At 39.5% G+C, this 24,555-nt stretch overlaps 1 protein-coding gene across 1 annotated transcript; it reads left to right on the top strand.

The window, feature by feature from the left end:
* The first annotated feature begins 4,616 nt into the window (after positions 1–4,616).
* Positions 4,617–23,219, top strand: LOC124641139. Its single transcript, XM_047179129.1, has 24 exons — positions 4,617–4,784; positions 5,220–5,374; positions 6,450–6,590; positions 6,815–6,896; positions 6,977–7,072; positions 7,253–7,470; positions 7,645–7,870; positions 8,621–8,736; positions 9,073–9,321; positions 9,624–9,775; positions 10,128–10,258; positions 10,352–10,437; positions 10,753–10,914; positions 11,354–11,542; positions 11,848–11,963; positions 12,479–12,642; positions 12,731–13,507; positions 13,596–13,738; positions 13,959–14,091; positions 17,991–18,087; positions 21,824–21,898; positions 21,977–22,083; positions 22,179–22,281; positions 22,554–23,219. The coding sequence occupies exons 1-24, from the start codon at positions 4,652–4,654 to the stop codon at positions 22,720–22,722; spliced, it is 4,020 nt and encodes a 1,339-aa protein (XP_047035085.1). The 5' UTR covers positions 4,617–4,651; the 3' UTR covers positions 22,723–23,219.
* The last annotated feature ends 1,336 nt before the right edge of the window (positions 23,220–24,555 follow it).

The following is a 24,555-nucleotide window of genomic DNA, read 5'->3' as shown; positions in this document are numbered from 1 at the left end:
TGTTTCTTGGTTATTTTCACACATTTCTAATAAAACTAATAATTACTTTAGGAATGTGAGTAGAGAAATTGGTAACTCGGAGAATAATATGAAACCATGACGTCATTGACTCACAGAACACGAATTACGGCGCGCTTCTGTCGTGTATGTGGCCGGACGGGCTGCATGAGCGGGGTGAGGTGCGGGGCGGGGCGTTTCGCGCCGTGCGTCGCGGTCGTTGGCAGTTTGGCAGTTGTTTCACGTGCTGCTTTGACGGGGAGGGGCCTATAATGGGGCAACGCTCGCTGATACTACAATCAACATTTTAAACTGTGCTATCGCCGTCCGCGCCCAGCGCCGCGCTACCGGGCAATGACCGCTCACATAAACCGTTAAGGACGCAGTGACTATTATCTGTAGTTAAGGTCAAGGTGTACCATAATATTATTTACACCTGTAAATAACTTTACGAGGAAATAAAAATTTTGAGTTGAGACAACAATATACCTACTTACGATCGCATTTACAAAATTAGGTTAAGTTCCTACCTTAGGTAGCGCGGACTAGTAAATATGTACTTTTTTTCTTCTAGAAGGTGCAAACCTATCCATGTATTATATCATTTACTAGCTTCCGCCCGCGGCTTCGCTCGAAGAGTTCGGTTATATCCAAGTCCGGGATAAAAACCATCAAATGTTCTTTCTCAAGGTCATCTCTGTACCAAATTAAGTATATTTAAATCAGTCAATGATTTAGACGTGAAAGCGTAACACTAACAGACAGACAGACAGAGTTACTTTTGCATTTATAATATACCAGGGATGGTGAACCTTTGATTTACGTGCCAAATTAAATATAAAACACAATCATAATTATAGAGGCGTGCCTTTAAGGCAAATAGTTAACATGAAACCTTTTTTACCCAAAAATTTAACCGACTTCCCAAAACACTAAAATTAGTTATTTTTTGGCTTTTTAGTGTTTTGGGAAGTCGGTTTAATTTTTTTGTAAAAAAGTTTTTTATTTACAGCTTTTCAGTGATACAAATAGCTGTCACTATCCATATAAGTAGAAAGTTCTCATCAATACACATATTTTAAGCCTAAATACGAGGTATTTTACATATTCAGTTGTCGAGTTCGCTCGACCTTCTCTGGTCTTCATCGTAGGTCAGCTCCAAACCTTCACTGTTGCAAAGATCTCGTCAATACAAATATTATAAGCCCAAACACTATAGTTCGGCCGCTCAGAGAATGCGTTTCTGACACATCGCGATTGAACTGACGACGTAACTTTGTAATGGCGTTGCAGTACGATAAAAATATTTTTGCTGGTTGTTTATCGTTTTAACAATTGTTGAGCATTAAAACAACATTATTATATCAATAATAATCAATGAATGTTGTAATTTTGTGCCAAATTGAGTGTCAAATAACTTGGTAAACAATATTTTTCTAAATCTATACTGCGCTATTACAAGGTTATGTCAGCGCTTTATATTTGTAGTGCTGTGCTAAAAATAACAGGCAAGTATCGTAATCTGTTCTGGTTGATGGTTCTTATACAGTTATAGGTACTTATAATATAAAATAATACGTTTTGTTTTTCTTTTTAAGAATTTGAAAATAATGGACTATAGGATAACTTTTATGAAATATAAAAATAAAACTATGATCAAACTGAACGCGCGAAAGAAAGTAGCATTTTTATATTTAGGTTGAAAATGGTAACCCCAAATGGCATCATGGGCCGTCATTTTGTGACGCTAAATAGTCATTTGTTGTCGTTTCGTGCGCTAAGACTAAGTGCCCTGCCTCATTAGGACGCCAATGGCGACGTCGCCGGCTACGTATCCAAGCAGTTAGTATTGAAATGTATGGAACCTAACTCACTTGGCGACGGTTTGGTAACGTCGCCAAATTGGAGGCGTGGCAACGAGCTACAGTTCCCTATGTGGCTTCTGGCTACCGTGGCAACTTGGCGACGTGGCCACAGTAGCCACTATAATGTACACGGTAAAGCGCACCTCCCTCACACAGTCGCCAATGTGGTCGCCAGTCAGCTTGCAATTTCTTGAGCGACAACGTAAACAATTGACTGTCGAGACGCCATGGCCACTCGACTTGGCGACATTTGGATGCCAGAAGTAGCCAGACCTGTGCCGCTGGCGACGTCGCCATGGCGTCCCAGTGAGGTAGAGCTCTAAAAACCTGATTTTGGAAGATTTTGACCGAGATATCAGGATTGATTCTGTTATTGATAATACCTAATATACACGTAGGCGAAGATGATGATGAAGACACCACCTCCTCAAGCGAATCGGAGTCTGATTAACATTCTGTACGCACATTCAATTCAATGTACTTACTTTATTGCATAGAAATACAGATTGTAACTTTGTAACAAAGAATAAATAAAACGATTTTATTATATGAATATTACCTTTTTTTGGTTTCCACTTAAATAACTAAAATATAAATTTTAAATGATTCCGCCAATTTAAAACGAAAATAATCTTAAAATAATGCGGCGGTTTATTTTGGGGGAACGGTAACGAACTCAGTGTTATGTTGTGCCCATCACTAGTCCTGACTAACTGATAGGTGTCAGGAACGCATTCTCTGAACGGCCGAACTATAGGTAGTTTACATATTCAGTTGTCGAGTTCCCTCGACCCTCTCTGGTCTCCATCATCAGGTCAGCTTCAAACCTTCACTGTTGAATACTGCTTTCAGGAATACATCTGAGCGTCAACTTTTTACCCTATGTTTGCCTACATCTTTCGAAGGTTGCTCTCGATTTCTCAGGGTTTCCATCATCAGATCCTGACCTGATGACTATGGGACTAACTGGCAGCCAGTCCGCGTCGAACAAAAAAAGAATCACGTAAATCGGTCAATAAACCTCGGCGTAATCGATGTACATAAATAGAAAAAAAAACATACCGGCCGAATTGAGAACCTCCTCCTTTTTGGGAAGTCGGTTAAAAATGTAAAAGATTATGACGAAGGGACTTGTTTTTCATTCTTAAATTTACATTAATGCTTAGATCTCTTAATAAAATAGGTTCTATTCTGAATATGGGAAGAATCCACGAAAAAAAATTAATAGTACGTGGTTATGGTACAATTTCAATTCAAAACTTGCAAAATAATGGCGTGCCCAAATTATTTAGCTGCGTGCCACCACGGGCACGCGTGCCATTGGTTCGCCATCCCTGTAATATACCAAAGTAGGGATTTATACAGATATGGTAAAAGTATGCATTTTGCCATAAGTAGGCCCACATACCTATACTCCATTTGAGTAGACGGGCACTTAATAATATGACTCATGACTTTTATGTACCAAAGTAAAAAAAAACTCAGATTAACAATAAAATGCGACTACCTAAGCTAAATATCAATGTAAATACAATTACAAATTATGTAGGTAATGCATAAATATAAGATTAGGTACGACACACTTTGTATATAGGTCGACCTAAATAAAAGCGTGTTAATAATTTCGTTCCGGTTTGCTACTCCGTTTTTGCAGTCGGTATCGTCATGTTCATCGTAGCAGCCATTGTGGCGTTTCCATGGCAACAAAGATTGTTTATTACCTCGGAAACTTTTATATAGTTTTGCTAGTATCGTGTTCAATTTTGCTAATACCTATAATATTGTTTTGGAGTGTTTAAAATAAATGTTTTTTACGTTACAATGTTTTGTATCAAGTGTCCAACCATGAAATAATAATTAAAATTGCAAAAGTCGGAAGAAATCTTCTACTTACCAAATCATTGTGTTGGCGTGCTTTTGTTTTCATTTTCGAAAAAAAAAACACAATAAACAAAAACAAAAGATTTTTTGTAACTAAACCGATACCACGATACCTATATAAAATCAATTGTTTTATAAATTCTAATATTTGTTCACGGGATGACGTATCTACCTTTAATCACGGCATTTAATAATGAAAGTTCTAAATTGCATTGATTTGTTTGACCTGATTTCGTGATGCGTGTGACCCACAAGAAAGAGGTCAATATTGAATAGTTTTCAATCTAATAATAAAGGTTATTCTATTGCATTTTCAGCCTAATTATTCTGTAAAAAATTATGGTAAAGATGTTAGAGATATTATATGTACTTAGATGGAAAATAAGTAGCAATTTGTGAGATTAAATAGGTACCTTGTTTAAATCATGACTTATTTTTATAAAACACGCACCAACGTTATTAAGAAATTAAGTAGAATATAATAAGCAGCTGTATTGCTCAAGTACCTTTGTAAGTACCTACTTACTTAGGTACTTTTACACAGAGTTACTCCCTAGCCTTTTGCTCAGTTAATTGCGTCGGGCCCCGCGTATTATGCATACTGGGTCCCAGTAGCCGAGCCACCCAGAGTTCGGGGTGTACAAGCAATCTGACAGTCTTTTCGGGGTCTCTGCAACCTATACTACTACCATACTATCTTCCGTTTAACACTACAATAGGAACCAGCTTTAATTTTGGCCCCGCGTTTTTTCTAATCTGGCAAAAATTGAGGTTTCTAAAGCTATTGAGGTAGCTCCACAGTATAGAGACCGTTAAGTTTTTTAGTACCTAATTATGTAGTTGTCCAATTTTATTTATAGCAGAAGATTTAACGCTTAGACAAGAATAAGAACCCCAACGTCTTCAAAATGGGTGAGAAACTTAGTAAGATTATATCGGCTGGAGGAGTGCAAGCTGGGGGTTCAGTGCTAGACAGGGTCATTTCCCAACCCAGCAGCGAAGACCATACAGTGTTGTATAAACTGGCAGATTATAAAAAGGGTAAGTGATTCGTGTACCTAACTGTTACCGTACATGTACATTGATGGCATTATGTCTCTCTCATCTTTATATTTCCTTCCAGAGGTACCTACATCTCCAAATATTATCAGCCTTTCAAAACATAGTATCGTCTGGATAGCCCATTTACCGTATTTTTTTCATTTTTATAGCTCTCTAATAACTTATACACAATAAAGCTACTAAAAATTACTTCAGATAAGCGGAGTGGACTGTCAGATTCCCACCAAACCCCATCCATGTGTGTATATCTATCCCAATTTATCCATATCATCAATTTTTTTTTTGGCGTACCTACCAGAGTCACAGCCATCTTTCTCAATAATCCTTACTTTTTCTTTCCTTTAATTTAACCTAGACCTGCCAGGTCTTTAAGCCTTTTCTTTTACCCCCGTTAACTAGAAATATCTCTTCTAGGTGGGCTTCTTCTGGAGACATACAACAAACATGGAATGCTGGCAGCTGAGAAATTAATCAGAGATGAGTTTGCAGCATATATGTATGCCGGCGGGAGAGGCAGGGTCATAAATCGAGCGGAATACTTGAGGTGGAAGTTCAGAGATCAGGAACAGGTAGGAACTTATTTATTACATGGTATTTGGTATTTAGGTAGTGTAGTGTAGTATTATCACCGATATCTGGGGCCCGATTCTCCTAATTTTACTTAAGCAACATACGATTCACGTTCGACTCGATTCGACTGATATCCAATCCCGACTCGATTACGATTGAAACGTATGTGGCATTCCGCTATTTTTTCTTTGAAATAAACGTTTTTATCCTTTTCTGTCATTCAATAATGAATCATTTTGTCTGCAAATGATTTACGATTGCAAAATGATTGTACAACAAACTACCGTATTGACCAAAATCACCAAAATAGCAGACCAATCGCACACCAATCAAATGTCAATCGAATACGATTGGTCTTTTATTAGTAGCAGAATGCCTGATATGGTTAAAACTGCTATTGCGATCATATTGCGATTAGATTTCTATTCGATTTTGACATTATTAACTTAGGAGAATCGGGCCCCTGTCGTCTCGTTGTCACTATACTCTATGGGCAGTTGGCGGGAAACCGTGAGAGTGTGTGGCACGGAAGTAAGACGTTATGTGGGCAAGCGAGCCGATATCCTAATTATCGGATGGTAACTACAGAGATACAGATAGGGCGAACACTACAGGTAGTCTCCGCAATATATCCATTCCACCTGCGGTGTGTAAGTATGAGGAAATCCCCAGTTTGGGGGCGTTTATGCAGCAATAGACGTTTTTAGGCTGTGACGACAACGATTAAATATTGTAAAGCATCGGGCTGAATTAGACCCGGAGGGCCGGTCACCAAGGTACCATGGATTATAATATACAAAGTTCTATGTGGGTGTGATCAATATGATGTCGCGATTTTCCTATTTAGTTTTGATTTATGCGATTAATATGTGCACGGTGCGATGACAGTGCACGTAGCACTTATCGGTACCTTATCGCTTACAATTTCCGACGTTTCGATTTTAATAACGGAACAACACCTATCTTTTTCTGTAGATAAATAGAAAGGTGACAAGTTACAATGATGAACTGAGAATTTGGGGAGGTGTAACTAAATATTTAAACAGTAGTCTTCAGGAATATTTTCTTCATCAGGTGGTGTTACCAATAGAAGCGTCGCTCTCTCCCCACGACCCCCTCGCTAAATGGGAAGACCATACCGCATGTTGGCAGATGTGCTACAGAGGCGCTCTCGGAGAGTCTCTGCTTCACGTACTTATCATTTGTGATACCAAAGTAAGTAAGAAGGTATCGCACTGAACCTTATATTATATCGAGCTACTTTTACATCGTCTTGAGAGGAAGACAAGGTATTGACTAAATACACAAATAGGTAATGATAAAGGTCTTAGCTAACATAGACAGACCTCAGCAAGCGATTAGTGGAATCCGCTCGTGACCAAAATTGGCCTATTACTGTTGTTCCAAAAAGTACTCTCACAACACAAAAGTTTTTTCAGATACACACAAGATTAGCAAGAACTCTAGTAAAATGCTTTCCAAAACTGTCCTTGGATGTTGTGGAAGGCGAGGAATATTTAGGTAAGGTTCCTAACATTTGAGATAAATGTTTGGATTTTCTACCATATTTATTTCCTGAACATCTTGTTCGTTCTTTGTAGGTGCAAGTTCTCTTCACCTGGCAATAGCATACAGTAATAACGAGTTGGTTCAGGATCTTGTGGAAGCAGGAGCGGATGTCAACCAGAGAGCTATTGGTAAGATCAATATCTATCGCATGAAGAAAAGAGAAGTTGACGATTTGATTAGAAAGAGTTCAGTCCTCTCTAACTAAACCAACACTTACCTACCTTCCTTAAAATTTTCAATATTTCTAAGCAACAGATCGAAGTCTTGTGGTGTTTGTATAATATTTTGTCCTTTTCGATTCGGCACAGGTAGCTTTTTCCTCCCCCGGGACCAACAACGGGTACCTCCAGCGAGACAGACGAATTACGAAGGTCTAGCATACTTAGGGGAGTATCCCCTAGCCTGGGCAGCATGTTGTGCCAACGAAGGCGTATACAACCTGCTTTGTGACTCCGGGGCTGATCCTGACAAACAGGACTCGTTTGGAAACATGATACTTCATATGGTGGTCGTTTGTGATAAACTGGTTAGATATTTATTTATTTACTGAATTGCCTACTGAAGCTACACAATTACATTACTCGGTATGCCATGTAAAGGTGAAGAAATTAAGAAAAATAGTTGATTCTTCATAGATCAAAGGTTCCCAAATAAATATTCCTGTTCACCTTATCTATATCTGTCCCATTTTATTACCAAGGATATGTTCGGGTACGCGCTCCGTCACCCGAAGGTGCCAGCCAGCAACGGTCGCATGAACTTGGCAGGCTTCACGCCACTTACCCTGGCATGCCAGTTGGGTCGAGCATCGGTCTTCCGGGAGATGTTGGAACTATCCGCCAAGGAGTTCTGGCGGTACTCCAACATAACTTGTTCTGCTTACCCCCTTAACGCTCTGGATACATTGCTACCTGATGGAAGAACTAGTAAGTAGTCAAAACATCATCATCATCCTGAGAGCCTTTTTCCCAATTACGTTGGGGTCGGCTAGGGAAGTCGTGGTGGCCTAGTGGGTAAAGGACCAACCTCTCAAGTATGAGGGCGCGGGTTCGATCCCAGGTCAGGCAAGTACCAATGCAACTTTTCTAAGTTTGTATGTACTTTCTAAGTATATCTTAGACACCATTGGCTGTGTTTCGGATGGCACGTTAAACTGTAGGTCCCGGCTGTCATTGAACATCCTTGGCAGTCGTTACGGGTGGTCAGAAGCCAGTAAGTCTGACACCAGTCTAACCAAGGGGTATCGGGTTGCCCGGGTAACTGGGTTGAGGAGGTCAGATAGGCAGTCGCTTCTTGTAAAGCACTGGTACTCAGCTGAATCCGGTTAGACTGGAAGCCGACCCCAACATGATTGGGAAAAGGCTCGGAGGATGGACGTTGGGGTCGGCTTCCAGTCTAACCGGATTCAGCTGAGTGCTTTACAAGAAGCGACTGACTATCTGACCTCCTTAACCCAGTTACCTCGGCAACCCAATACCCCTTGGTTAGACTGGTGTCAGACTTACTGGCTTCTGACTACCCGTAACGACTGTCAAGGATGTTCAATGACAGTCGAGACCTACAGTTTAACGAGCCATCCGAAACACAGTCATTGGTCAATACAATAAGTGGTCAAAACATTAAATTATATCCATCTGAAAATATATGTTTCTTTAGAGCTTTATGTTTATTTGTAGATTGGAACTCTGCCTTATTCATAATTCTGAACGGAACGAAACAAGAACATTTGAACATGTTAGATGGTGGCATTATACAGAGGCTTTTAGAAGAAAAATGGAAGACATTTGCCAGGGTACGTGAAAAGTTTATCATTGTTCTTGTCCCACTGCAGAGTATAGTTATCGGCACGAATGTTGAGCTCTGACCTACATCTGCGCAGAAGTTATTTATTAGCAAAGAACCAATCCCGAGTGACGGCTATGACACGATGCACTGCGGGCCAATCACCGCTTTAGTCCGCCCCCGCACCTCACTTCATACCACAAAAGGGACCCAATAAATTTCTTCTGCGCAGGTGAAGGTCAGAGCTCAAGATTCGTGCCAATAACTATATATGTTTCTCACACAGAGAAAGAATCAAACTCAATTCAGAAAGTTACTTAAACGTCATCACCAAAATTAATTTCAGAACAAATTCCTCAAACGCCTTCTTATCCTGATGCTGCATCTCCTCCTCCTATCCCTCTCAGTCTACCTCCGTCACAGCAGCGCAGAGGCTGATGCTCACCCCGACTGGGGCTTGGAAGTGACTGACGCGAGGAGTGGCATTCGACTGGCTAGTGAACTGGGAACTCTGGCCAGTACTCTCTGCTATATTATTCTACAGCAAGGAGATGAGCTGAAGAATCAGGGCGTGGTGGCGTATTTCAAACAGCTGGTGAGTCTTAAGTTAGTGACTATAATAAATAAACAAATAGTAGTAGACAAAAACTAGTAGGGTAGGTAAATAAATAAATCCATAATGACCTCTTTCAGTTATATTTAGAAGCCACTGGGCATCATGTCGTTCTAATCGAGTTGGTTACATTTTACAGGGTTTAAAGTCTAATGAGTTAGTAGACATAAAAACTGTACTCCTTATCACACCTTAGTACCAAAACTTAAGGCCATACGTGATATTAAATAGCTTCTAAACTTCCTATTAAATATATTTCTACATAATCCTTTATTTGTTCTTAGATCCACGAGCCGGCAAAATTCATCTTCCTAATGTCAAACTTGCTACTGCTAGCATGTATACCAGCACGGTTGATGAGGCAGCCCATGCTCGAGGAAGCTTTGCTCATATTTCTACTGCCTGGCTGTTGGTTCCTGCTTATGTTCTTCGCTGGGTGAGTAAAACTGAATGAAGTATAGTTATCGGCACGAATCTGGAGCGCTGACCTTCATCTGCGCACAAGTGATTTATTAGCAAAGAACCAATCCCGAGTGACGGCTATGACGCGAATACGCGATGCACTGCGTGCCAATCACCGCTTTAGCCCGCCCCCGCGCATCACTTCATACCACAAAAGGGACCCAATAAATTACTTCTGCGCAGATGAAGGTCAGCGTTCAAGATTCGTGCCGATGATTATATTCCCTGACATAACCCGAACTGGCCACTTTTGTCTAGTCTATGTAAAATTTCTCAAATGAGGGTCGTAGTTTTGAGAAAATAATCGTCATATTAATTTGTCACAGTGCCGTAAAGCTGACTGGACCATTCGTGACGATGATCTACAGCATGATCACAGGAGACATGTTCACTTTCGGCATCATCTACTCCATTGTTCTGTTTGGATTCTCGCAGTCCTTCTACTTTCTATACAAAGGTACCGATTTATATCTCTATGTAGGACGTTTATAGTCAGGAGAAATCGCAAAAGCATGTTTTCCGAAGATATATAGGATATTGTAATTTGCAGGTTTCCCTAACGTGCAGTCGACACTGTTCTCAAGCTACCCTAGCACATGGATGGCATTGTTCCAAATAACTTTAGGAGATTATAGTGTGAGTATAATACTGTTTCACGTTCTTCAATTTACATTAAACGGTCGACTATTTTTTTTCGTATATTGACAATTAACGTTCGGGCGTAAGGTTTTGTTCAAACCAGACTGACTGTCAGCCGCCGAAAGTGAGCAGGCTCACTAACTCAATGTCAGCATCTACACATAGCATAAAAAAGTGAACATATGTGAAATACAAAAAAAAAAATGCTTAACGTTCGCTCACTTTCGGCGGCTGACAGTCACTTTGGTTTAAAAATTGCCTAAATATTTCCCATTTTATAACTTTCAAACTACCCTTAACATTTTTGTACAGTACACAGACCTCAGCATGACAACGTACCCAAATCTATCAAAGACAGTGTTCGCAGTATTCATGGTGTTTGTACCCATTCTACTGCTAAACATGTTGATAGCCATGATGGGGAACACCTATGCTCATGTCATTGAGCAGTCCGAGAAGGAATGGGTTAAACAGGTAACCATTGAAATGACTTTTGTAACACTACTCATAGTTATCTTTTTTTTCACTTAAAATGTATCATAGTTTGACCTACCAACATTGGTATTGGTATTAGAAGTAACTATGTCATTATTATCACTACATAGTATAAAACAAAATAGCCCTTTCTGTCCCTATATCTCTATGTCCCCGTCCCCATGTCCCTTTGTACCGGTAAATCTTCAAAACTACGCAACCGATTTTCATGCAGTAATTTTTATCAGATAAATTTCAAGAGGAAGGTTTATGTGTATAATAATATCTATTAAATATTAGGGAAATACTATTATCCCTTGCGAAGCCGGGGCTGGTCCCTAGTTTAGTTATAATTGCCAGATAGGTAGTTCCATATTTTTAGGCTACATACGAAGATATATTTGAGTCTAAGTTAGTCACCAGCATTCATTTTTTTCAGTGGGCAAAAATAGTCGTATCTCTAGAACGTTCGGTGGCCCAAGAGGATGCTCACAAGTACCTACAAGAGTACTCGATAGGCTTGGGCCCGTCTGATGACCCTCGGTATGAGGTGAGAGCAGTCATGGTCATCAAGAGCGCAGCCAAGACTAGAGCCAAGCAGAGGAAGGGCGCTTTGACTAATTGGAAGGTGAGGGCTTTTATGTTATACTTGGAGGAGAAGGCAGATGCTTCAAACCACGATAGCAAATAGATAATGGGCCAAAGTATAAGAAATGACAGAAAGATTTAGGGGAGATAAACAATAAAATAACCATCAGGCAAATTGCCAATTTGGGATTGGGACTCTTTAGTCTTCTCAAGTCTTTTTATTTATTATTGACTAAAGATTGAATTGTAGGTTTTAAGGATAGTAAGGTATGAAATAGGAAGTATGTGGCATAGTATTGTCGATTACATAATCTGTCGCCAATAAATACACAATCTGTATAACAGCGCGTCGGAAAAGTGACGATAGCGGAATTGCGTCGACGCGGCATCAGCGGCGAAGAATTACGTCGACTTATGTGGGGCAGGGTGTCTATATCTACACCTACTAAGGCACCATTAGGGTAAGTTTGATAACACTAATGAAACTAAAAGAACAAGTAATTGATAAGTAAAATAGACAACCTAAGGGCGCGTTAACACGACACGCGCACGCCCAGCGCAGCGCACGCCACCCGCGTCCAACTCGCATTGAAATTTGTTAAATAAGAATTTGAGCCTTATAATGCATCAATAGATCTCAAATTACATTTTGCGAGGTCTACACGTGCACGCCATGCGCACGCCCCGCGCCCGCCTCGCGCCAACCCTGCACTCGCCCTGCCCGCGCTCTGCACCCGAGCCGCGTACGCATTGTGATACCTGGAAGCCACTATGCCTAGTGAACGAAGTAGTCCAGTCACTAGTAGTTTATGTGCGGATGCAGCGCGTGTGCGGGTGCTGTGCGTGATCGGTGCGTGTCGTCTGAATACGCGAAATTTAAGGAAAACGACCTTCTTGTTTTATCTGAGTTCCACAACTACTGTGTCTGGTTAATTTACTCACCTGTCTGATAATTTACTCACCTGTCTGGTCCCAGCCGTCGAGCCGCGGCGGCGCCCCCACCGGACTGCGTGACTTCATCTACCGGCGCACTGGTACCTCATGCAGGAGGCGAGGGCATCGGAGTGGCTCCGGCACTCTCTTCAGCTCTGAACGTCATGGCCTTTACACAGGAGATGAACTTGGGCACTGGAACCATTGGTATGTAATGATATGGAGATCTGAAGATCATACAATATAGTAAGATTTGGTCTCTTCTCTTTTCACTAAGTGGGTCTTCTTATTTCAGGTTCAGAACCTAAGCAACCGACTCCAGATTTGTTGGTCAACGGAAAGACAGGACAAATGCCGCTCGTTTCAACCCCTAACCAACTTAGTGTCCCTTCAGTATTTCCTCAGAACAAATCTAGTTTAGAGATAGGTCATACTGCTACTACAGTTGGTAGTACAATCCCGGCTGCGATAACAAGTACTGCCCAAATACCGGTATCAGGAACTCAGGTTCCATATGGTTTTATGCCCCAACAGGGTCCAATGCTCCAAGGTCAAATGCCAATGCAAGTTGGTCAAATGCCATACTCCAGTCAAATTCCATTAGCTGGTGCCCAAATGCCTCTACCGGGAGGTCAGATGCCTTACACAGGCACGCAAATGCCACTGCCAGGTGCCCAAATGCCACTTCCAGGAGCTCAAATGCCACTCCCAGGGGCGCAAATACCACTTCCAGGTGCCCAAATGCCACTCCCAGGAGCTCAAATGCCACTCCCAGGAGCTCAAATGCCACTCTCAGGAGCGCAAATGCCACTTCCAGGGGCACGAATGCCACTTCCAGGCGCCCAAATGCAATTGCCGACTCCCCAAATACAAGTAACAGGTTCTCAAATGCTACCAGGAGTTCAAATGCCGATAATGAGCGGACAAATGCCAGTTCCTGGAGGAATGCAACCGGGCATGCAAATGTATGGTCCAATGCCGTATGGGCAGCCTGGACTTATGTATCCGATTCAAGGACAGATGTATGGTCCGGGGATGCAACAAATGATTGAAATACAAATTCAGAAGCCGGGTAAATTCCTTCATTTTTCTTCTTGGTTCTTCTTCTCCCACGTTCTTCTTTTTGAGTTGGTTCTGTAATCTTAATCCTCCTTCTTTAGTGTCTGACGAGGTATTTCGTGACTATCTGTTCGAGCTGATCATCATGGCGGAGGAGCCGACACCAGACACCTCGGAGCTCAAGGCTCTCGCTGAAAAGGCTGCAGACCTAGACCATGTGCCCGAAATCGATATCAATGTTTCTGTAAGTGTTATCTGCTCAATCATTATGTTGCTAGAAAAATCACCATTAAAAAGACCAAATAATTTATGCATAAAAATTACGACACAAAACCTGCAAACTGTTGTCTAATGACAAAAAAAGATATAAGTTATACATAATTATACAAATTCCAACACTTTGGAACCAAAGTCGTTGTAATCTCAGACATTGGGCCTCCTGTAAGTGACTTTCTCATTACCAGACGGCAGCACGGTCTGCACGAAAAGTTGTGGCAGGCGCGGTGTCAGGACTGTTCGGAGTAGCCGCACCCGCTCAGACCGACACTGGCTGGAAGCGTGAGAGGAACGAGAACAGCGACAGCGATCCTATATCAGGTACACAGTAGACCACACTTATATCGGGTGTGTCGTTCACAATCACATTAAATGAAATGCGTTAATATACTGCTTGATTACAATATAGATTCTCTAAAGCGAAATTATACTTTACTAGAATTAGAATGTCTGTTATTAAATTATAATTTGAGGTTGGAATTATTTCAGCCAACTCGACATGCAAGTGGAACTTGCATCGATAACTTTGCTCATAATTTTGGCAAGAAGTGTAAATCTCAGGTTATTGACTTTGGTCTGTCAGATCACACAGCGCAATTTTTAAAATTACCAGTAACTAAAGTCTTTTTAATAGATCAATGGCGAATAAAAAAACGTGATTATAGTAAATGTAACTTACAAAAATTTAAAAACTACTTGCAAGATTTATCATTCTCAGATATTTATGATACGGATAATCCCAATACCGCCTATAATTTGTTCATGCATACTTTTAAATTAATATATAATTTATGCTTTCCTATAAAAAAAGTTACTGTCAGTATTAAAGAGAAACAACAATGGGTATCACGCGGAATAAAAATTTGTAGTAAAAAAAAGAGAGCGCTAATGTGGAACTATCGACATAATAAAAATATAATTAATAAAAATAAATTTAAAAAATATTCAAAATTGTATAAAACCATAATTCATTTAACTCAAAAAGCACAAAACACTTATAAAATAAAAACAGCATCTAACAAATCAAAAGCTACATGGGCAATCATTAATAAGTCCAAAAATAATGTACCAAAAAGTGTTATCAGTTCCATAAGAGTAAGCGACAAAACTATAACTAATCCACAGGAAATGGCAAATTGTTTCAACAACTACTTTATCGAAAAAGTTAAACCCATCGTCTCGGGGCCAGGTGAAAAAGTAACGTCATTAATAAGTCATTCAAATAACTCGATGTTTATGGCACCAAGTACAGCGCACGATATCCTTAAAATCATCAGGTCACTAAAAAACACCACAAGCGTTGGACACGATGACGTATCCACTCTCGTAGTTAAGCATGTTGCATCTGAAATCTGTGAACATTTAAGTTCATCATGAACTTGTGTATTAACACAGGACTATACCCAGACAGTCTTAAAACGTCAATTGTAAAACCGTTATTTAAGAAAGACGATAAACAAAACATGAATTGCTATAGACCCATAGCACTAATTCCCATTATCTCTAAAATATTCGAAAAATACATTTATGAACAAATTTACAATTATCTAGAGAAATTTAACATTCTTACAAATAATCAAAAAGGATTCCGAAAGAATAAAACAATTAATCTGGCAATTTTCGATTTCTTGAGTGCAGTCATGAATAATGTAGACAATAGGACACCCGTATGCGCTGTATTTTGTGATATGACTCAAGCATTCGATTACGTTAGTCATGACATTTTATTAAGAAAATTAGAAGCATATGGTATCCGTGGAAATGTACTAAACTTAATAGAATCATATCTTAAAAACCGTAAAATATACACTGAGGTATCCAAAATTAATCCGAAAAGTAAAAAAGAAGAAAGGTTTAAGTCAACTAAACGTGCAGTTGAATATGGAGTTCCCCAAGGGAGTGTGTTGGGTCCGCTCTTGTTCATAATTTATATAAACGACCTTCCAAAGGTGACTCATAATCCCATTTCTCTTTTTGCAGATGACAGTACAATAACTATAAAGTCTATTAACAAAACCACATATGAAAATGAAATAAATAATACAGTAAAATCAGTAATAGAATGGCTAAATAACAATAATTTAAAAATAAATCTAGAAAAGACTAAAATAATGCATTTCAGCCAAAAATCAGCTGCGCCAGACATTAACATCACATACCAAGGGACAGCTATCAATAAAGCTGATACTACAAAATTTTTAGGTATTATTATTGATAGAAATCTTAACTGGAAAGCTCATACAGAAGACCTCAATACGAGAATCAGCTCCTCATCCTATGCTCTCTATAGACTCTCTCGAGTTATAACTAAAGAAGCGCTCTGCACGGCCTATCACGGTATTGTTGGTTCAGTCCTCAGGTTCGGAATTATATATTGGGGAAATTCAACAAATAGAGAAATCATTTTCAAGTCACAGAAACGATGCATCAGAGCTATGTTTGGGTTAAAAACCACAGATAGCTGCAAACCATTTTTCATTGAACACAAAATATTGACTCTGCCATCACTTTTCATATACGAAGTAGCAAATTTTGTTCGGACCAATCCACATATTTTTAAAAAACAATCGGACATTGTAATTCGTAACCGTAGGAAAAATGATTGCCTCAGCATAGTGAGTTCAAAAACTACCCTGAAGAATAAAAGTGTTTTCTTTTGGCGCCCAAAATCTATAACAAAGTACCCAAAGCAATAACACAAATGCCAGATACAATGTTTAAAAAAAATCTTAAAGGGTATTTAATAAATAAGTGCTACTATAGCATACAAGAATTTTTAAGTGAGTTATACACACATATTTTATATTTTAAATTCTCTTTAGTGATTGTTTTTATTTTGAGTCTTTTCTTTAATTACTTACATATTTTAATATTGTTTTTTTTTTTTTATATATATTCAATTTTAATATCTTAAGCTAGCTTAAGAACCATTTGAAATTTTGTACGCCATCATAAGGCAAAACATGAGTTGATACTACTTATAACACCTATGCTTTGTACCACGTTTTACAAAATAAAGTATCTTTATCTTTATCTTAATATATTTCGATTAACACAAAGAAAAAAGAAAAATACGTAAAAATTAAAAAAAAAGAATTTTTCAAACAAAGTAAATAGAATAAAAGTGTGCGAAAATTAGAACACCATATAAAAGTCAGTCATTACAAACAATTGAAATTCTCCCTTGAAAACTGACATCTGTCAACAGATGAAAACATTCTAAGCTCGATGATGAAAACATTCGATACTCCCTGACTTTATCTCTGCTTTATTACACATGATGTTGTAAATTATAGAAACGAAAAATGACTCCTGTGGTTAAACCACTGAATGGATTAGGTTATTTTTTTACAATTCGCCATAGAATATCATAAAGTATATGCGATAGGATTTATTGTGATTGTGAACGACACACCCTGTATAGGGCCTAGGACCTCTTGACAACTAAGAATACACAGCGATCCTCTGTCAGGGGCCCGATTCTCCTAATTTTACTTAAGCAACAAACGATTCATCGATTTGACTGCGATCCAATCACGACTCGATTACGATTGAAGCGTATGTGGCATTCCGCTATTTTTTCTTTGAAATGAACGTTTTTAGACTTTTCTGTCATTCAATAATGAATCATTTTGTCTGCAAATGATTTACGATTGCAATATGGTAGAGCAAACTACCGTATAGACCAAAATCACCAAAATAGCAGACCAATCAAGTGTCATTCGAATACGATTGGTCTTTTATTAGTAGCAGAATGCCCGATATGGTTAAAACTGCTATTGCGATCATATTGCGATTCAATTTCTATTCGATTTTGACATTATTAACTTAGGTAGGTACACAGTAGACCCCACTTATATAGGGCCTAGGACCCCTTGACAACTAAGAATACACAGCGATTCTCTGTCAGGTACACAGTAGACCCCACTTATATTGGGCTTAGGACCCCTTGACGACTAAGTACCTATACGCTGGTATTAAGGCGATGCTAAACTCTATGTTGCGACCTCAGACGAGACATCGATAGATATATCTAGAACACGTTCCCACTATGTCGTGACAACATTTTATCGTTGCACGAAAATACGAGTGGTTTTATTTTTCCCTCTCTAAGGAAAAGATTGTCGGCTTGTGTTAAAATAATTTTACAACTTTTATGCTAACCTTTTCTACAGCCATCATAGCTACATCTAAAATCAAATACGATTTTTATTTCACAGAATCTGTTTTATTGGGACGAGCGTCGCGAGCTCGCCGAGCCCGGTCGGCGTCCCGTCGGGCAGCCCCACCGCCGCCTCATCTATATGTCCCAGCCAGGTATTACTCATCATAGGGCACGCCACCATCGTGGAGGGCACGCCACCATCGTGGCGGTAAGTCCCCTCTTTGAGGAGTGGCTCGGGAGGAGTCACGGCGCCCTCACGTACCGCATGACGCAGGTCCTCACCGGACACGGTTGTTTCGGGAGGTACCTGCACCGCATCGGTCGTGAGGAGGCGCCCGGGTGTCACCATTGTGCGGACAGCCCCGAGGACACGGTGGACCACACAGTCCAGGTGTGCCCCGCATGGGAGGGGCACCGCCGGGTCCTCGTTGAGGCTTTGGGCGGCGGCGACCTCTCGCGTCCGGCCCTGGTTCAGGCCATGGTCCGGGGCGAGAGGGAATGGGATGCCGTCGCCTCCTTCTGCGAAGCGGTCATGCTCGAGAAGGAGGAGGCGGAACGCCAGAGAGTTCGCACCTCTCATCCCGGCCGCCGCGCTGGACCAGGTAGACACCATGGGCGCCGGGTGTCGCGAGATGACTCCCGGCCACCGTAGGCGTGGGTCTGTGGGCGGTGAGTTCGGGTGGCTCATCGTCCCTCTGTCTTTCTAGACGACAGACCCGTGTCGACGGCGCGCGTTGTTCCACGCGCTCCTCAAAGAGATGTCAGCAACCCCAGCGGGGCCCAGCAGGGCCAAGGCCTGCCGGGGCTGCGGGTTGTTCGAAAGAGATACCGCGGCCCTGGTACATAAAAGGCCTATGACGGAACACGACGATTTTAGTCAGTAAGAGTCTGACACTCCCTCACCGCTGCTAACCCACAGCGGGAGGGGTCATTTGATGATTTTACGTCGATAAAAAAAAAAAAAAAAAAAAGGTATTACTCATCATCAGCCTATCGCTGTCCACTGCTGGACATAGGCCTGTCCAAGTGCACGCCACTGAGATCGATTTTCGGCTGCTCGCATCCAGCTCCTGCCAGCCGTCTTGCGCAAGTCATCACGCCACCGTGCCTGAGGACGTCCTACACTACGTTTGCCGAGGCGTGGTCTCCACTCTAGAACTCGTTTACCCCAATGGTTATCAGTTCTTCGGCTAATATGGCCAGCCCACTGCCACTTCAGCTTGCTGATTCGGTTTGCTATGTCGATTACCTTGGTTCTCTGACGGATTACCTCATTTCTGATGCGATCCCTCAGAGAAATGCCGAGCATAGCTCTTTCCATAGAACGCTGAGCGACTTTAAACTTGTGGACCAGCCGTACCGTCAGTGTCCACGTTTCGGCTCCGTAAGTCATGACAGGTAGGACGCACTGATTGCCAGGGCCGCGATTCTCCTAATTTTACTTAAGCGTCATACGATTCACGTTCGACTCGATTCGACTGAGATCCGATCCCGACTCGATTACGATTGAAGGGTATGTGGCATTCCGCTATTTTTTCTTTGAAATAAACGTTTTTATCCTTTTCTGTCATTCAATAATGAATCATTTTGTCTGCAAATGATTTACGATTGCAAAATGATTGTACAGCAAACTACCGTATGGACCAAAATCACCAAAATAGCAGACCAATCGCACACCAATCAAATGTCAATCGAATGCGATTGGTCTTTTATTAGTAGCAGAATGCCCGATATGGTTAAAACTGCTATTGCGATTCGATTTCTACTCGATTTAGACATTATTAACTTAGGAGAATCGGGCCCCAGGTATTACTACTAGTAGTAACGGTAACTATATATATAATGATGTAGTAGACTACTACATCATTATATATATATAGTTACTATAGTACTATAGTTATTATATTATAATGATGTATTATAATATAATAAGAGGTTTTTACCAATAAATAAAGAGTTAAATACTATATCAACGCAAAGCAGGGGCCCGATTCTCCTAAGTTAATAATGTCAAAATCGAATAGAAATCTAATCGCAATATGATCGCAATAGCAGTTTTAACCATATCAGGCATTCTGCTACTAATAAAAGACCAATCGTATTCGATTGACATTTGATTGGTGTGCGATTGGTCTGCTATTTTGGTGATTTTGGTCAATACGGTAGTTTGCTGTACAATCATTTTGCAATCGTAAATCATTTGCAGACAAAATGATTCATTATTGAATGACAGAAAAGGATAAAAACGTTTATTTCAAAGAAAAAATAGCGGAATGCCACATACGTTTCAATCGTAATCGAGTCGGGATTGGATATCAGTCGAATCGAGTCGAACGTGAATCGTATGTTGCTTAAGTAAAATTAGGAGAATCGGGCCCCTGGGATATAGGTAATTTTTGAGATGACCTTAGAATTTTAGGTTTGTGTTAAGTAACTATAACTTCAGTATTTTAATCGTCATCTTTGAAGAGTTTGTTTCTTTGTTTGAACGCGTTAATCTCAGGAAGTACTGGTCCGATAGGAAAAAAAAATCAGTATTAGATACCTAGCCTGTTTATTTATCGCGGAAGACTATAGGCTACTTTTTATCCGGGTTCGTGCAGATGTTCCCACGGGATGCGGGTGAAAACGCTGGCAGAAGCGTGTCTGTTCGCGCAGCGGAATGTTGTTGAATTTAAAGATTTTAATTATGCAGATAATTAGTGTAAGACGTTCTATAATTGTGTATGGTAAATAAAAATTTGTGTATGCAGCCATTGTGGAGAAATTCACCAAAAACTGATTCCGCTGGGTGAACGTTGTCTTGGCGGAACTTTTTTTAATCGGGTTCAGTGCATGCATAAACTTCGGAGAAATTCAAGTTTCCGCTACGCGAACGTTTTGTACATAATCCGACCAAGTTCGGATAGCTATGAAAAAGCGGCCGTGCCATTATCTAAGAAACGTTCTTAACTTGGAAGGTTAGTATTTATTAATATGGTATTTATAAAAATAAAATAGCTATCCCGCAGTTTAGAGACTATCTAAAGTACATACATCTTTCATGGGATATTGTGTCAAATGTTATAATAAAATACCAGACAACATTCTAGAACTAAATGACATGCGGTTTAAAGCTCATATAAAAGCCACACTTTGTAAAAACGCATATTATAAATTAGAAGATTATATTCAAGATAAAAATGCTTGGAAACATGCTGGTCCTGCTCCATAGGACGCACTGACAGTATCAAATTTTAGCGAATTTAAAATTACACCCGCTAGTAAGATTGTGTTATTCTTTTGATTGTTTGTTTGTAACTTTGTACAAAAATATAAACTGATTTGTAAATGTGAACACCATGTAGCATTTTAATCTTTTTTATTATTATTTATTCTCATATTCTTTGTGTATTGTGATTCTACATGATCTTCGCATGTTATTATAGTATGTATCAATACATACAAGCTGTAATACCTATTATTTTTAAAAAGAGTAACCATGGAGTTTCTTGCCCGTTCTTCTCCATAGGAAGCTACTTTTGGAATGGGCAACTAGAATCAACTTTATTTATATTTTTTGACGTTCATAAGTGCTTGTGAAAGCCTAAATGAAATAAATGATTTGACTTTGACTTTGGTACAGTTGAGTACACATTATATGATAACTAGCTAATGACCAAACGTTCGCGTAGCGGAAACTTGAATTTCTCCGAAGATTATGCATGCACTGATTTCATTCATACATAAATTATATTATCTTAAACTAATTATCTGCATAATTAAAATCTTTAAATTCAACAATATTCCGCTGCGCGATCACACACGGCAGAAACTAGTACCTAGTGAAATATTTGTAATGTGTAGAACATTACAAATATTACAAACTTCATACAGCTCTAATTTCAGGTCTATGTACTTGGTGGCATCAGAAAGCAGTGCTGTGGAAAGTGATGTAGACCATCAGAGTTCCGGCAATAACTCGTGAGTACATTTAATTAAAATATTCACTTACTAAATGAATATCTTTTATTATACCTACCTACTAAACTTCTTCATCAGAGCCCTGGGCGACAAGGCTCGCATTAGAGCCGCGAGACCTCTGTGCATCCTGTCTGCTACTGGGGCACCTGGGCCTGAACATGTGCAGCATTCAATGCTAGTTGTTGGCAAGTTCTGTTTGCTCGTAAATAAAGATCGTACTAATTATTAGGTACCTATAAGATACACCCCATAAAATCTGGAATTTTATATATTCAAACAGGGTCCGGTAATGGAGCTGACGTCGAAAGTGCTGCGCCAATTCCGGTGGCAAACAAAAACGTAAAAACTCGGAGACCGAAAACTGCACGTCCTAGGCGAAATAGGCAAGTCTTTTGATCAATAATATAATAGCACCTAGGTTATCTAATTACCTACTAACTCCCGCGGTTTCATCGACGCCAAAATAGGTATAGCCTATATTATTCGTGGATAGTCTAGCTGGCTTACTGACAGTTATATATTTTTCTAATCGGTTCAGAAGTTTTGGAGCGTTTAGCGCACAATCTAACGGTTTTTGCTGTCTCTTGTACAAACAGTCAAGGAAAAGCATGTTACATGACTTCGTAGCGTGTTACCAAAGAATCGTTCTTTACAGGGTATCTCCTTCTCCAGTCATCGAGGCAGGCAGTCCTCTGCAGCCTTGGGCAACCGCGCCGCTGTCCCGACTCTCTCAGCTCATAAGGACATCTAGTGCATCCACGGCATCGCTCAACTCCCATACGTCAGACGATGACTCTAACAGCCAAACACGACGGAGATACTAACGTGTTACGAATTCCGGAAGGTTTGCCTTCACTGCCATCTTCAAGATTTTTAGCATTTCTACGTTAGTTTAGATGTGTAGTACTTATTACTTCAGAGATAAACTATTCATCATAATATACCTACCTAGTTGTTACCTAGTCATCAGAGCTAGAATACGTGTTTATAACTCATATTATTATAAGTTCGATTAAACATAGTTTCATGTGTTTTGTGTGTGTGTAGATGGAAATGACCGTTAGCTTTAATTTAACAGTGATAGCAAGAAAATAAATATATTTATTGACTAGATGTAACCAGTATTTACTACGTGAAGACAAGGCAGGACTTATCGTGTAACTATGTTTTCTCATATCTGTGATAAAATAAAACAAAACATAGTTTTAATATAATTTATTATATCGCCCCTAACTCGTTGCTGTGAAAACCAATATTACGCAATCAAATTCAAAATATGTAAAAATGCACTTAACATGAAAATAAAATAATGTGGAATAGATATGTTAATGTTATTTCAAATTACGATGACTACGAAACTAAAATGCGAAATGAAATAGTTGAACACAAATAACAAAACATAAACATTATAAATTATCATCGATTACGATTATGACTAGACATTAGGTTTGTCTATAACATAAAGCTGTGGACGCACTTAACTCGGCTAGTGAGATTGTTCATAGTCTTTGGAATTAATGTGGTCGCTCTGTAAGTGCGTCCAGGCGCTTCCCATAACTATCTGCACACCATAGCCCGCTATTAAATGTGCAGAGATGATTTTGTTAATTTTTAACAGTTCGTCATTACATATTTGAATGGAATAATGTAAAAAACCCCTGTGTTAAGATGTACGCATACCAAATTCTTGACCCATAATTTTGACGAGTTATTATGGAACCCAAAGTGACCCTATGCCAATTAGTTTGCTGTCTTATCCTTCCTAAGAAAATACGGTTTCAGTTTTCTTTCAATAAAAAGTACAGGCAGTAGTATCAGCAAGGCATTATTGTTGAATCATTTCAGTAAAAATAACATGATATTTGCGAATAACCAGTAAGAAAATCACAGTTCAATTCATCGTTTCATTTATAGTAAGACTTACCAAGACAATCTCAGAAATACCACCTTTATGTCAGCATTGGTGCTCGTTCCGCCATAATCCAACATTATTGTATCATTTTTGTGTCTTTTTCAATGATATTAAGGAGTGGCAGTACTTCTCCCACCTTTAACAGATCGACAACAATGAGGACAGTGATGCAATCACACGATGAGATGCAAATATAGCATACACACAAGATAATTATCAAAATCAACATAGCAAGTACACAATCATGTAAAAAATACATTCATAAGATTAGGACATACAGAGAAATGTGGAACTGTTACAATTCGTAACACAAAAACATTGTAAAATGTTTAAAAAATGTTGATTAAATGCCAGAGATGTCCCGCCTTGGTGGTGAAGTAACGTCTTTATTGCTAATAAGAGTGATGTCAAATCTCTGGATATATGCGATTCTGTGAAAAGCACATTTAAAATATGCAAACATCATACGATATAGAATACAACAGTGAGCCATGATAGTATCTACGAGATGTCAACGTAAGAATTACACTGAATAAAGTACTGTGATGATAACTCAAATAAAGACGATTGTATAGCATTCTTGACGTGTGGCTAATTATTATAGAGGTCACTATATTTGACGAATGATTTAACTTCTAAAGAATTTGACCTTATAACTTTGCCATACGCCAAATTGTAACTGTAAATATTGTAAATCAGGGCATAGTAAATATCTTCACGAAATAATCGTATCAGAAATTATAAA

Source organism: Helicoverpa zea, chromosome 22 (assembly GCF_022581195.2).
Source record: "Helicoverpa zea isolate HzStark_Cry1AcR chromosome 22, ilHelZeax1.1, whole genome shotgun sequence".
Lineage (NCBI taxonomy): Eukaryota > Metazoa > Arthropoda > Insecta > Lepidoptera > Noctuidae > Helicoverpa > Helicoverpa zea.
The sequence above is the reverse complement of the archived record's forward strand: the minus strand, read 5'-3'. Positions and strand labels throughout refer to the sequence as shown.

What these genes read in the sequence shown, in the direction of transcription:
- LOC124641139 (XM_047179129.1), top strand. Translation starts at nt 4,652, where the DNA reads ATGGGTGAGAAACTTAGTAAGATTATATCGGCTGGAGGAGTGCAAGCT. An exon ending in CTGCTTATGTTCTTCGCTGG is followed by an intron (nt 9,776 to 10,127) that starts GTGAGTAAAACT and finishes AATTTGTCACAG; the next exon opens with TGCCGTAAAGCTGACTGGAC. An exon ending in CGACAGCGATCCTATATCAG is followed by an intron (nt 14,092 to 17,990) that starts GTACACAGTAGA and finishes TTTATTTCACAG; the next exon opens with AATCTGTTTTATTGGGACGA.